The following is a 15,434-nucleotide window of genomic DNA, read 5'->3' as shown; positions in this document are numbered from 1 at the left end:
GAATACATCTAGAAAATAATTTGGGACGTATGTTGTAAGTGCTATTCTGAGATGAGAGGGTTGGAACAGACGACGAATTCGTGGCGGGTCGCATCACATCAGTCAGAAGACTGACGACTCAGAAAGGAAAAAAAATGTTTGCAGCGTAATATTTCCTTCTTCACATAACGTAAGTGGCATTACTTCTATCTACTTTGTCTGGAGGTGGTGAAGTGCTAATCATTTGCATATCCAAGAAGCTAATACACTCCATGCTATTTCAGCGTTTGATGCCTGCCGTCGTCTTGGGGTTGCAATTTTAATGGATATCAGTGTAACTAATAGACTGATAACTGAGGGCTGCATTCTGTCCAGGGGTTTCTCGCAAGCCCGCTATAGCGTCCAGACTTTCGTCAGCTCGCTTCTGTCAGATGTACACTACTGGCCATTAAAACAGCTACACCACGAAGATGACGTTCTACAGACGCGAAATTTAACCGGCAGGAAGAAGATGCTGTGATATGCAAATGATTCGCTTTTCAGAGCATTCACACAAGGTTGGCGCCGGTGGCGACACTTACAACGTGCTGACATGAGGAAAGTTTCCAAACGGTTTCTCATACACAAACAGCAGTTGACCGGCGTTGCCTTGTGAAACGTTGTTGTGATGCCTCGTGTAAGGAAGAGAAATGCGTACCATCACGTTTCCGACTTTGATAAAGGTCGGATTGTAGCCTGTCGCGATTGCGGTTTATCGTATCGCGACATTGCTGCTCGCGTTGGTCGAGATCCAATGACTGTTAGCAGAATATGGAATCGGTGGGTTCAGGAGGGTAATACGGAACGTCGTGCTGGATCCCAACGGCCTCGAATCACTTGCAGTCGAGATGACAGGCATCTTATCCGCATGGCTGTAACGGATCGTGCAGACACGTCTCGATCCCTGAGTCAACAGATGGGGACGTTTCCAAGACAACAACCATCTGCACGAACAGTTTGACGACGTTTGCAGCAGCATGGACTATCAGCTCGGAGACCATGGCTGCGGTTACCCTTGACGCTGCATCACAGACAGGAGAGCCTGTGATGGTGTACTCAACGACGAACTTGGGTGCACGAATGGCAAAACGTCATTTTTTCGGATGATTACAGGTTCTGTTTACAGCATCATGATGATCGCATCCATGTTTGGCGACATCGCGATGAACGCACATGGGAAGCGTGTATTCGTGATCGCCATACTGGCGTATCATCCGACGTTATGGTATGGGGTGCAATTGGTTACACGTCTCGGTCACCTCTTGTTCGCATTGACGTCATTTTGAACAGTGGACATTACATTTCAGATGTGTTACGACCCGTGGCTCTACCCTTCATTCGATCCGTGCGAAACCCTACATTTCAGCTGGATAATGCACGACCGCATGTTGCAGGTCCTGTACGGGCCTTTCTGGATACAGAAAATGTTCGACTGCTGACCTGGCCAGCACATTCTCCAGATCTCTCACCAATTGAAAACGTCTCGTCAATGGTGGCCGAGCAACTGGCTCGTCACAATACGCCAGTCACTACTCTTGATGTACTGTGGTATCGTGTTGAAGCTGCATGAGCAGCTGTACCTGTACACGCCACCCAAGCTCTGTTTGACTCAATGCCCAGGCATATCAAGGCCGTTATTACGGCCAGAGGTGGTTGTTGTGGGTACTGATTTATCAGGATCTATGCACCCAAATTGCGTGAAAATGTAATCACATATCAGTTCTAGTATGATATATTTGTCCAATGAATACCCATTTATCATCTACACTTCTTCTTGGTGTAGCAATTTTAATGGCCAGTAGTGTAATAGTACTGTCGGTGTCCACTTCGTCGTTGCAACTTTTCGTTCGTGAACGTTCCGGCAAGTTAACTGCTTACGCTTCTACAATGCAGGCTGATGCCCGAGGACCTCGAAAAGTTCCTTCAAACTGTGGTGACCCAGACGGTGGCCCGCCGCCAGCACGAGGGTGTCTACCGCAACGACTACCTGCAGATGCTGGTGGAGCTCAAGACCAAGGGCTACCTGGACGGCGCGGGGCAGGTGCTCGCCGACAGGAGCTGTAAGTATACTCAGCTGTGGATCTCCACAGACATTGCCAAGATGTTACGAGGCCAAGGATTACATAAACACTGGACTGACACTACTGTCTACAGACGATATTGTACTAGGGTCGTTCGATAAGTAGTGCAGCACATTTTTTCTCTTAGCAGGACTATTTTATTCACGATTTGTATCACTATATTTTTCCCAATTCTTTGGCTATGAAACCCTATTTCTTAACTTAATCTTCTCTGTTACATGCACGTACGTCACCTTAATGTGAGGACCTGTATACCATCATGTTACCATTCTGTTGGTCTGCATTTCAACCAAGTTCTTGCAGCATCTATAATTTCACCGCCGTTACTGTCGTGCTTACCACGGAGCCCACGCTTCAGCAGGCCAAAGAGATTGAAGTCAGAAGGTGCTAGATTTTGGCTGTAGGGTGGATGAGGAAGAATAGTCCACCGGCGTTTTGTGATCTCCTCTCGGATGCACAGACTTCTGTGTGGCCTTGCATTATCGTGGAGGAGGAGGGCATTAACATTTTTGTGGCCACGAAGGCGCTGTAATCGTTTCATTAGTTTCGTAAGAGACTCACATCGGAGTTTGCAGTAGGTCGTTTGACCATTACAGAGGACATCGAACATAATAACAACTTCAGAGACCCAGAACACTGAAACGCCCTGCTAAACCCGCAGGACAGGACAGGTAGTTTAAGTTGTGGAAAAGGGCCAAAATAAGCGGCTGTCAGTTACGCTCGAACAACCTTTTATTTGATCAAACATTACAAGAGCCAAGAACAATTTTTTCTTAAAAAAAACACAGTTTTAGTTTTGGAACTTAATTAGCGGCTGAATGCGCCATACAATCTCATGTCTTAAGGGAAAGACCACTTTAAATTAAAAACGGCCTTACCTTAAAACAGTTCCTTAATTAGGCTGAAGGCCCAAAGAATCTGACATTTTAAGAGCAAACAACTTAAATTTAAAATCGCCTGAAGGTCCCAAGAATCTGACACTTTAAGAGCAAAACAACTTAAATTCAAAATAACTTAAATTGAAAATCGGCTGAAGGCCCAACACTTAAGACTCAATAACATTAATTTTAAAAATGTCAAAGGCTTTACGTAAAACAGTTCTTAAATTAGGCTGAAGGCCCAAAGCATCTGACGGCTTAAAGGGCAAAACAACCTTAATCTAAAAATCGGCTAGAAGCCATACAAGTACAAACAACAAAAACAAACAAGAAAAGGCAGTACACCCAAGGGCGCTCAGAAGTTCGGAGGGTAGGCCTGGAATTAAAACACTAACGCTCGCTTAGGTGAGACAGGCAGTCGGCCCAACCACTGTCAATCCGACAACAACCCAACCGACAGACAGTTAACGGACCCACCGACAAGCTAAGAGTCCACTGGTGCACTTCAGTTTAAATAACCAAGTACTGTTAAACTCCACTGGAGGGTGGCTAAAATTTGCCAACTTGAAAACACACGTTGTTGCTCTCGGGAATATCCCAACAGCTGACAACGAACTCCAAATGACACAATGTGAACAGTCGTGACTTGCTGGTAGATTAAGTCAGAAATCAACTTTCATGTCCAGGATCGGTGAGCCACTAACCTCGTAGCAATGGGAACAGCACCACACTCTCTGACACCGCATAGAGGCCGCCAGCGAGGCCCAGCCAAACTATGCGCGGTGGAGATTTCCTCGCTGCTCCACGTCAACCGACCAACTGCCTGAACACAGCCCAGCTGGAAGCTATAAACGCCAGGCCAAAGATAGTCAAAGGTGCTCATATCGATACACACCGCTGCTGCCACCCGCGGAAAGAGAGGATAACAGCATAGCAACAGAATAGCAACCAAGGTTTAATCCAATGCATAGCATGAGCCAGCCACGGTTCAAACACTGTAACCATGACTTTGCCATCTGAGAGTTTTAACTTCTTCTTTGAGGGAGACACTGTGTGGTGCCACTCCATGGGTTGCCATTTTGTTTCAGGTACGAAGTTGCGAATCCATGTATCATCGCCTCTGACAATGTGTGACAGGAGATCGTCACCGACAGACTGATAACGAACTAGCAATTCGGCACAAATATTCTTTTCTTCCCCTTTATGCTGTTCAGTTAGACTGCAAAGATCCCAACGGGCACAAACCTTTGAATACACTAACTGGTGGACAAGTGTGTCACCACTATCAACAGAGATGTCAATCTGGCACTGCGCTGTTATTCATTGATCATCTGGAATAAGAGAGCACTCATGTTGCAACATTGCAGGCGTCACAGACTTGTGTGGTCGGCGTGGTCATGGGAGATCACACAGACTTCCTTCACCTAGTTCTGTAGATGACAGACACAGCGCCCAGGGAAGTGGTCGAAAGCTTGGAGTTTTATCCTGAATTGACGCAGCACTTTTTTTTCTTTATTGAATTTCGATTCACCCCCTCCCACCCCACCCCCCACCCCGAAGGGGGCCGGGCTGGCAGCAGCTTACTATGCTGCTCTTCAGCCTACAGACGTTGTTTTAAAAAGATGAAGGAAACAAATAATAAAAACAGGCGATAAAATCGGAGACTTAAATAGTACATGGGGAAAAAATCGTGGAACTTAAAACATAGAACAAAGGGGTGATGATGCGAATAAAATACATACGAAGCAGATTGGTAAAATAATAGACAGACAATTAAAAAACACGGCGACAGTCTGGTTTCTGTTCGCAAAAGACATAAAATTCACACCCAGCGACAGCATGGTTTCTGTTCGCAACACTAGAAAGACGAACAACACTGAACATTCACTGGAACACTGCACTAAAAGGTTGGCAAATGTGACATACCACAGCCGAGAGCAGGTGGGGGGAACTGGACAGATGATGTGGAAATGAAAAAAAGGGGGAAAGGGGGAAGGACAGGAAAAGCGAAAGGGGGGAGGGGGGAAAGTAGCCGATGGGGGATGAGGACCCATAAGAGGCGGGGAGGGGTGCTACGCGGCATGTACACCGAGAGAATTTTCATTCAAGAAATACGTCGCGAAAGACTTCGTAGCCATACAACACCCAGAGGCTTACCATGCATTTATCTACCTCCTGTTGTCTGTAGACGTTGTGCAAACGACTATGAATATTTGCGATTGTCTGGTTTTCCGCCGAAAGTAATTCAATAACCACTCTTTACTTGGAAGGCACCTCAGTTGCAGACTAGTTACAGCGCTGCCATTTACCGGAGGTTACTGAATGTATATGAGGTGACGCGGTGATGTCTGAGGATATTGCAGACAGTATTAAAATTTTTTTCAACCAGAATTGGCCAAGAAAAAAAAAGTTGCATTATTTATTGAACGCCCTCGTAGATTCGACAACATTTCTCCAAACATTGTGTATGTACAGCACTGTTGTAAATAGCTCATTTGTGAAGTTCCTCAACTTAATTATCTATAACCATGTTTTCCTCTTGTTCTGTTTCATCTCGCGACCACCTAGTATCGTGGGTGATTGTTCAGAAAGCGTGTGAATGTACTGCAATGCTGCACGTGTTTGCAATGAGGTGGTCAAAGAGGATACTTTTTTTGGTGACTGCCTTGTTGGTGCATCTGTGGAAACAGCAGCAGATCACCACAGCGTATCTAGCGCTCTTGCAAATTGGGAGCCAATGTGTTTGCGTGTGGCTAGCTGTGCGATCTTGCCCAACAAAGCTGCTGCTGTACTTGTTAGGCTCTCTGTACGTTAACATAAATTAAAACATATGCTCTTTTGGTTGTAAGCCTGCTACTCCTTTCTAAACTATAGCTGACCGTTCATAAAAAAGTGGTTGAACTTAGTTTATGCTCTGAAATATATTACAAACAGTAAATCTGTAATGTTAATAACACAATATGACTGCGATAGCTTAGTTTGGAAATGCCGAACCTTGCGCAAAGCGCAACAAAAGAGAAAGGGGGGTGGCGGGTGGGGGTTACTCGGAAGTAATATAATTGAGAACTGAACTAGAACAAAGACTGTAGGCTCATTCGTTATTGTATCAGACTGTAGTATTGTCGCGAAATAGGGGAGATAGTGCCACAGACATGATACGTGAATTGGAGTGGCAGTCATTAAAGCAAAGTCGTTCTTCGTTGCGTCGGTACCTTCTCATGAAATTTCAATCACCAGTTTTGTCCTCCGGTTGCGAAAACATTCTTTTGGCACCCACCTACATAGGGAGGAATGATCTTCACGATAAACTAAGAGAAAACAAGGCTCTCACAGAAAAATTTTAGTGCTCGTTTCTCCCGCGAGGTATTAGAGAGTGGAATGATAGAGAGACAGATTGAAGGTGGTTCATTGAACCCTCTGTCGGGCACTTTACTGTGAATAGCAGAGTAATCACGCAGCTGTAGATGTAAAGCTGTGCAGGACAGACGTTTTAGTAATCTATTGCCTACACCATCTGATAACAGGAAAATAGAGAGCTTGTGTGTTGAAAGCAATAATTTACGATGACATCGTATTGTTGTTGTGTCGTCTTCATCATCATCATCATTCATCCCCATTACGGTCGGAGGAAGGCAATGGCAAACCACCTCCACTAGGACCTCGCCTAGTAAGGCGGCTCGGGTCTCCCGCGTCGCTCCCCTACGCTCTGTAAAGTAGTCTCCCGCGTCGATCCCCTACGCTCTGTAAAGGAGTATGGGACTCATCATCATCATCGTATTCGCCTCCATTTAACGTCCTCTTACCTAAGCTGCTGAAATTTCTTACGAAAGATAAATGCAAACGTGGCAAGAATGTGCTACTTAGCACATGATCAAAATACAATGCAAGTTGCATGAAACAACTCAGACACGAAGGCAGGGTACATGTGGTAGAATTTGTCAATACAAAATGATGTAAGATGATGAATTCTCGAAGTCTAAATGTATGAAAAACGCTGTGCAATACATGAACAAATCTGATATACAAGTTAGTCGTTATGGTTACAAACAGACATCAAGTCAGAATATTGAACATTCCTTCTCAACATCATACTACAAGATTACATAAAAATAACTTTATAAACTGTTTAGAAATTTAATTTCGAGTAAGAGTAGATGTTGAATTTACAGGCGGATGTCTCTGAGGCAGATATCGATCAACGCGTGTTCTGAAGTAACTGAAAATTACCTCAAAGACTCAGCATTATGCACGTCAAGTTCACACGAAAAAGTTGATGCGAAAAGACCTGATTTTACTTCAATGCTGTCGCTATTCCCAGTCATGTTAGTGCAGCCCGAATGATGGCTGGTTGCTGTGGGCTCGCCATTATGTTGAAAGTTTACCGCGTCCCAGCAGGTGTCCTATCACCAGCTGCGGATGAAAGTGTGGCGTGCACAGCGCAGTCAGGACATTGACGACAGTGCGGGCTGAGGCCTACTATGTCACCCTTTAATGGAATGTGTGCCAAAAGTCTCCTAGAATGCCGAGTAAATGTTATCCCCGAATAGAGAGGAGTTGAGGTTAAATTAGCAAGTGACCTTATAAATAGATATGGAAGAGTTTGCTTAGATTCTGTGTTGAATCCTGCCCTCTCCCTGGTCAAACAACAAAGGGACAGAGTTAATGCTGTTCTTTATCGATAACTTGTGACGTTGGTCATCTTTGGTTGTGTTGTTGCGCTAGTATTTAGAGCGTGTTTGTGTGTGTGTGTGTGTGTGTGTGTGTGTGTGTGTGTGTGTGTGTGTGTAGGGGAGGAGGGTGTGCGTGTGTGTGTGTGTGTGTGTGTGTGTGTGTGTGTGTGTGTGTGTAGGGGAGGAGGGGGGGGGGGCTTTCTCGTTACATTTGTCCTCTGAGAATGACAGGCTGTGCACCTGCAGAAATATCGGCGGCTGCCGAAGACGTCACCCAGCTGCCCGGTTGTACTCCTAAAAGATAGTTTAATGGGGATTTGTTTAATTTTTGTTTTGGTTCGTGTTCGAATGTGACTGGACGGAAAGTCATTTGTTCGATTCGCTCCCACCCATAACCTCCAAATTCTCTGGGGGTCACGTTAGTATTATCATCGTTTTTAGATAATTTCAAATATATTAGTAAAACACAATTGTTGTTGATATTTTTGTTGTTGTTGTTGTGTGCCACCTTCCCGTGAGTGACGTAATAGTCACCATATTCGATGTACGAGGAGCGTTTGAAAAGTCAGTCCAAAGTCCAAGACATGGCACCACCGGCGCGTATCGAGGTCATGTTTAGTTAGTAGCGTCTTTGGAAAGAACGCACACCAAGTTTCAGCCATATTGGTCTAATTCTTTGTGTTTGGCATTCGTGTGAATCGAGGTTCAAAAATGGTTCAAATGGCACTGAGCCCTATGGGACTTAACTGTTGAGGTCATCAGTCCCCTAGAACTTAGAACTACTTAAACCTAACTAGCGGTCGTAGCGGTCGCGCGGTTCCAGACTGACGCGCCTAGAACCGCTCGGCCACCTCGGCCGGCGTGAATCAAGGATGTCGAGTGATTGTCAAAAAATGGACAAAAAAGAATTTCGCGTGGTGATTAAACATTACTTTATGAAAGGCAAAACCCCTCTGGAGACTAAGGAGAAGCTTGAAAACATTACGGTGACCCTGCACCTTCGATTAGAATAGTTTCTAAGTGGTTTAAAAATTTTCAGAGTGGCCACATGGGCACAAGTGATGCTGAACGTTCTGGACGCCCTGTAGAAGTTACGACTCCAGAAATCACTGATAAAATCCGTGATATGATGATGGATGACAGAAGAGTTAAGTTGCGTGAGATTGCTAGTGCTGTGGGCATCTCGAATGAACGGGTACGTAATATTTTGCATAAACATTTGGACGTGAGAAAGCTACCCGTAAGATGGGTTTCACGATTGTTCATGCTTGACCAAAAACGGAATCGTGTGAAGTGTTGCAAGTATGGTTTGCAGCTGTTCAGGAAAACTGTGCAGGACTTTAAGCGTCGTTTCGTCAGTGTGGATGAAATATGGATACATTACTATACTCCTGAGACCAAAGAACAATCTAAACATTGGGTTCCCAAGGGAGAATGTGCACCAAAAAAGGCGAAGACCATTCCTTAGGCCGGAAAGGTTATGGCGACTGTCTTTTGGGATTCGCAAGGGATAATCCTCATCGACTATCTGGAAACGGGGTAAAACTATTACAGGTTGATATTATTCATCGTTGCTGGACCGTTTGAAAACGGAAATGCAAGAAAAATGCCGGCGATTGGACCACAAAGAAGTCCTTTTCCATCACGACAATGCACCAGCACACGTCTCAACAGTTGTGGTCGCAAAATTAATGTAAATAGGCTTCCAACTCGTCTCACATCCTCCCTTTTCTCCAGACTTGACTCCCTCGGACTACTATTTGTTCCCCAAATTGAAGAAATGGCAGGCGGGACAAAGCTTTTCTTCAAACGAGGAGGTGATTGCAGCAACTAATAGCTATTTTGCCTGCTTGGACAATTCCTATTATTCGGAAGGTATTAACAAATTAGAACAGCGTTGGACGGAGTGTATAAGCCTAAAAGGAGACTATGTCGAAAAATAAAAAAGGTTTACCCCAAACACGCAATTAGTTTTTATTTTTGCACGGACTTTTCAAACGCCCCTCGTACATGAGATTAGCCACATTGATGCTGAGATGGAAATGGCTCTGAGCGCTATGGGACTTAACTTCTGAGGTCATCAGTCCCCTAGAACTTAGAACTACTTAAACCTAACTAACCTAAGGACATCACACACATCCATGCCCGAGGCAGGATTCGAACTTGCGACCGTAGCAGTGCCGCGGTTCCAGACTGCAACGCCTAGAACCGCAAGGCCACCGCGGCCGGCACATTGATGATGTCACAGCTGAAAGTCGATCTTGGTATCAAAAGCTTCAGTATTTATGGGGGAAGGAATCGACAGAGCCCTTGTAGAACAAACCATCCAAATCATCACACGAATTAATTTAGGAATTTTAATTCGGACACTGAGAAAAGAGTTTGTGCCCATTACTCGACCGTTTCAACCTCTGCGCCTCCTCGTTGGCGAATCCTGTTGCAGTCTTCACGGACGTGGACATAGCGGCGCAGGTGATGACGTTCATGACTGACGGCATCCACACGAGCGCCACGGCGATGTCGTTCACGCTGTACCAGCTGGCGCTCAACCCGGACATCCAGCAGCGGCTGCGCCAGGAGCTGCGCGAGGCGGTGGACAGACACGGCGGCCAGCTGGGGTACGACGCCATCAACGACTGCACCTACCTCGACATGGTGGTCTCAGGTTAGCGCCAACAACGCCACGCGTGGGTCCGCGTATTGTATGTCCCATCACTGCACCCGCCCGCTTCCTTTCCCTGCACTTTCCTTCAAACCTCCACGCTTTCTTTCGTTGACCCATTTTTTACTCTCTTCATTAGATATATTTTCTTGATTTTCTGCCTGCTGTCTTCCGAAAAACTCTGCTTTCGACGAGTTACGTAATAGTTTCTGTAGATCCATCATACGCAGGCCATTCCAAACTTCTAGAACTTGTAGAGGGAATTGGGTAGACAATATTTTGAATTGCAAGTCATGTCTGCAAACGTACCATTTCCGTCTACAACCATTTGAAAACGAGATGGTAGTGTGACAACTAGTAATTTATTAAACATAATCCACTACATAACCTGTTTTACAATTCGACTCATTAATAACCAAAGAAACGAAAAGAAAACTTAATTACTTTTCAGAAACACTGTTCTTAACAGTTACACTTAAAACGTTTTTGTCCTTTTCAAAGGAAGGTTAGAAGTCTGATCAATTAGAAGTAAGGTTCGATGTGGTGACCACCAAGTTCGTCGCACACATTGTACCTACAAATGATGTGGTACACACGCTCTGTCACACATGATATCTCTGCTGCCTGTCCTGCAGTGACCACAGCTCGTGCCATCGGACCTTCTTCTGTCTCTACGAGAGTCTTCTAAACTAATCTTCATTCGATCCCAGAAAAATCAGTCCAACGGAGTCAAATCTGGTGACTGTGGAGGCCATGTGATTGGACGACTTTATATCCATCTGTACACGAAACGTTGGTCCAGATATTGCCGTAACGACGTGAAAAGTGAGCGCATGCACCGTCATGCTGAAACCACATGTCCTGACGGACTTCCAGTGGCACACCATCCAAAAACACGCCCAATGACATAAGCCGATCCGACGTAATCACTCCCCACCACAACTACCCTGTTGCATACCTACCTAGCAAACACGTTTCCAAACGACTGTAGCGCGAAAACGGTACGTTCCCGGACTTCGGTTCCACTTCAAAATATTGTCTACTCAGTACCCTCTAAAAGTCATAGAAATTTGTATGGGGAATTTTAGAGGACCCTGTAGGTGTGAATGCGGAACAGAGGCTGATAAATAAATCGAAGGAAAGCGGTACCAACAGCCGTAATTCTACCAAATTTTTTTAAATTAAGCAACCATTTTCGACGCTTCATTAGCATCATCTTCAGGCCTCTGTACAACAGTCCAGCATACAACTGTCGATGATACTATAACGACAAAGTAAAGCCAATAAAATGTTTTTAAAACGTATATAACATATACATTAACAGGTGTATACCATTAGATGTGCAAACGAGCTATAGTAATATAAACATAAAATCAGATATTGGTGGATATTAATAGAAAAATATAAGAAAATTATAATAAAAAGTCGGGAAATTAAAAGTATACAAAATCAACAGTATGAATTAATACAAGTAAGTGAGACATTCTAGTAAAGAGGTAAATACGTACACTCAGTCACAATGTAATGATTCATCACGAAATTAGGCATGGAAAGTAACAAACAGCATAAAAACTTACAAAATAACGCTTTCTTGTTTTCGAGTACAAGATCTGTGAAATACGGTGACGCCTTCGTATACCAGCGGTGGCCCACGCTCGACCCCAGCAATTGTGCTACCACCAATATAGTGAGGTACAAGGTACTACCTCTCATCCTGGTGCAACGAACTGTTTAATACAATTTTATATGGCCTTTCAGCGACAGAGTTTTCTGAACAAATGAGGTACCACATAATTTGTGACTAATTTAGAGTAAAATTATTTTATGTCCATGAACCATGGACCTTGCCGTTGGTGTGGAGGCTTGCGTGCCTCAGCGATACAGATAGCCGTACCGTAGGTGCAACCACAACGGAGGGGTATCTGTTGAGAGGCCAGACAAACGTGTGGTTCCTGAAGAGGGGCAGCAGCCTTTTCAGTAGTTGCAAGGGCAACAGTCTGGATGATTGACTGATCTGGCCTTGTAACAATAACCAAAACGGCCTTGCTGTGCTGGTACTGCGAACGGCTGAAAGCAAGGGGAAACTACAGCCGTAATTTTTCCCGAAGGCATGCAGCTTTACTGTATGATTACATGATGATGGCGTCCTCTTGGGTAAAATATTCCGGAGGTAAAATAGTCCCCCATTCGGATCTCCGGGCGGGGACTACTCAAGAGGATGTCGTTATCAGGAGAAAGAAAACTGGCGTTCTACGGATCGGAGCGTGGAATGTCAGATCCCTTAATCGGGCAGGTAGGTTAGAAAATTTAAAAAGGGAAATGGATAGGTTAAAGTTAGATATAGTGGGAATTAGTGAAGTTCGGTGGCAGGAGGAACAAGACTTCTGGTCAGGTGACTACAGGGTTATAAACACAAAATCAAATAGGGGTAATGCAGGAGTAGGTTTAATAATGAAGAGGAAAATAGGAATGCGGGTAAGCTACTACAAACAGCATAGTGAACGCATTATTGTGGCCAAGATAGATACGAAGCCCACGCCTACTACAGTAGTACAAGTTTATATGCCAACTAGCTCTGCAGATGACGAAGAAATTGAAGAAATGTATGATGAAATAAAAGAAATTATTCAGATTGTGAAGGGAGACGAAAATTTAATAGTCATGGGTGACTGGAATTCGAGTGTAGGAAAAGGGAGAGAAGGAAACATAGTAGGTGAATATGGATTGGGGGACAGAAATGAAAGAGGAAGCCGCCTGGTCGAATTTTGCACAGAGCACAACATAATCAAAACTAACACTTGGTTTAAGAATCATGAAAGAAGGTTGTATACATGGAAGAACCCTGGCGATACTAAAAGGTATCAGATAGATTATATAATGGTAAGACAGAGATTTACGAACCAGGTTTTAAATTGTAAGACATTTCCAGGGGCAGATGTGGACTCTGACCACAATCTATTGGTTATGACCTGTAGATTAAAACTGAAGAAACTGCAAAAAGGTGGGAATTTAAGGAGATGGGACCTGGATAAACTAAAAGAACCAGAGGTTGTACAGAGATTCAGGGAGAGCATAAGGGAGCAATTGACAGGAATGGGGGAAATGAATACAGTAGAAGAAGAATGGGTAGCTTTGAGGAATGAAATAGTGCAGACAGCAGAGGACCAAGCAGGTAAAAAGACGAGGGCTAGTAGAAATCCTTGGGTAACAGAAGAGATACTGAATTTAATTGATGTAAGGGGAAAATATAAAAATGCAGTAAGTGAAACAGGCAAAAAGGAATACAAACGTCTCAAAAATGAGATCGACAGGAAGTGCAAAATGGCTAAGCAGGGATGGCTAGAGGACAAACGTAAGGATGTAGAGGCCTATCTCACTAGGGGTAAGATAGATACCGCCTACAGGAAAATTAAAGAGACCTTTGGAGATAAGAGAACGACTTGTATGAATATCAAGAGCTCAGATGGAAACCCAGTTCTAAGCAAAGAAGGGAAAGCAGAAAGGTGGAAGGAGTATATAGAGGGTCTATACAAGGGCGATGTACTTGAGGACAATATTATGGAAATGGAAGAGGATGTAGATGAAGATGAAATGGGAGATATGATACTGCGTGAAGAGTTTGACAGAGCACTGAAAGACCTGAGTCGAAACGAGGCCCCCGGAGTAGACAATATTCCATTGGAACTACTGACGGCCGTGGGAGAGCCAGTCCTGACAAAACTCTACCATCTGGTGAGCAAGATGTATGAAACAGGCGAAATACCCTCAGACTTCAAGAAGAATATAATAATTCCAATCCCAAAGAAAGCAGGTGTTGACAGATGTGAAAATTACCGAACTATCAGCTTAATAAGTCACAGCTGCAAAATACTAACACGAATTCTTTACAGACGAATGGAAAAACTAGTAGAAGCCAACCTCGGGGAAGATCAGTTTGGATTCCGTAGAAACACTGGAACACGTGAGGCAATACTGACCTTACGACTTATCTTAGAAGAAAGATTAAGGAAAGGCAAACCTACGTTTCTAGCATTTGTAGACTTAGAGAAAGCTTTTGACAATGTTGACTGGAATACTCTCTTTCAAATTCTGAAGGTGGCAGGGGTAAAATACAGGGAGCGAAAGGCTATTTACAATTTGTACAGAAACCAGATGGCAGTTATAAGAGTCGAGGGACATGAAAGGGAAGCAGTGGTTGGAAAGGGAGTAAGACAGGGTTGTAGCCTCTCCCCGATGTTGTTCAATCTGTATATTGAGCAAGCAGTAAAGGAAACAAAAGAAAAATTCGGAGTAGGTATTAAAATTCATGGAGAAGAAATAAAAACTTTGAGGTTCGCCGATGACATTGTAATTCTGTCAGAGACAGCAAAGGACTTGGAAGAGCAGTTGAATGGAATGGACAGTGTCTTGAAAGGAGGATATAAGATGGACATCAACAAAAGCAAAACAAGGATAATGGAATGTAGTCGAATTAAGTCGGGTGATGCTGAGGGAATTAGATTAGGAAATGAGGCACTTAAAGTAGTAAAGGAGTTTTGCTATTTGGGGAGCAAAATAACTGATGATGGTCGAAGTAGAGAGGATATAAAATGTAGGCTGGCAATGGCAAGGAAAGCGTTTCTGAAGAAGAGAAATTTGTTAACATCCAGTATTGATTTAAGTGTCAGGAAGTCATTTCTGAAAGTATTCGTATGGAGTGTAGCCATGTAGGGAAGTGAAACATGGACGATAAATAGTTTGGACAAGAAGAGAATAGAAGCTTTCAAAATGTGGTGCTACAGAAGAATGCTGAAGATTAGATGGGTAGATCACATAACTAATGAGGAAGTATTGAATAGGATTGGGGAGAAGAGAAGTTTGTGGCACAACTTGACCAGAAGAAGGGATCGGTTGGTAGGACATGTTCTGAGGCATCAAGGGATCACCAATTTAGTATTGGAGGGCAGCGTGGAGGGTAAAAATCGTAGAGGGAGACCAAGAGATGAATACACTAAGCAGATTCAGAAGGATGTAGGTTGCAGTAGGTAGTGGGAGATGAAGAAGCTTGCACAGGATAGAGTAGCATGGAGAGTTGCATCAAACCAGTCTCAGGACTGAAGACCACAACAACAACAACAACAACAAT

General features: G+C 44.0%; 1 protein-coding gene across 1 annotated transcript in view; it reads left to right on the top strand.

Annotated features, from left to right (window-relative positions):
- The window catches only part of LOC124622142 (cytochrome P450 6j1-like), a 106,611-nt gene that overhangs the window by 59,134 nt on the left and 32,043 nt on the right, over positions 1–15,434 (top strand). Inside the window, exons 6-7 of the mRNA XM_047147773.1 lie at positions 1,912–2,078; positions 10,091–10,312. Coding sequence (XP_047003729.1) covers positions 1,912–2,078; positions 10,091–10,312 — 389 coding nt within the window. The remainder of the gene's footprint in view (positions 1–1,911; positions 2,079–10,090; positions 10,313–15,434) is intronic.

This window comes from Schistocerca americana, chromosome 7, assembly GCF_021461395.2.
Source record: "Schistocerca americana isolate TAMUIC-IGC-003095 chromosome 7, iqSchAmer2.1, whole genome shotgun sequence".
In the NCBI taxonomy this organism is placed as follows: Eukaryota; Metazoa; Arthropoda; class Insecta; order Orthoptera; family Acrididae; genus Schistocerca; species Schistocerca americana.
The sequence above is the reverse complement of the archived record's forward strand: the minus strand, read 5'-3'. Positions and strand labels throughout refer to the sequence as shown.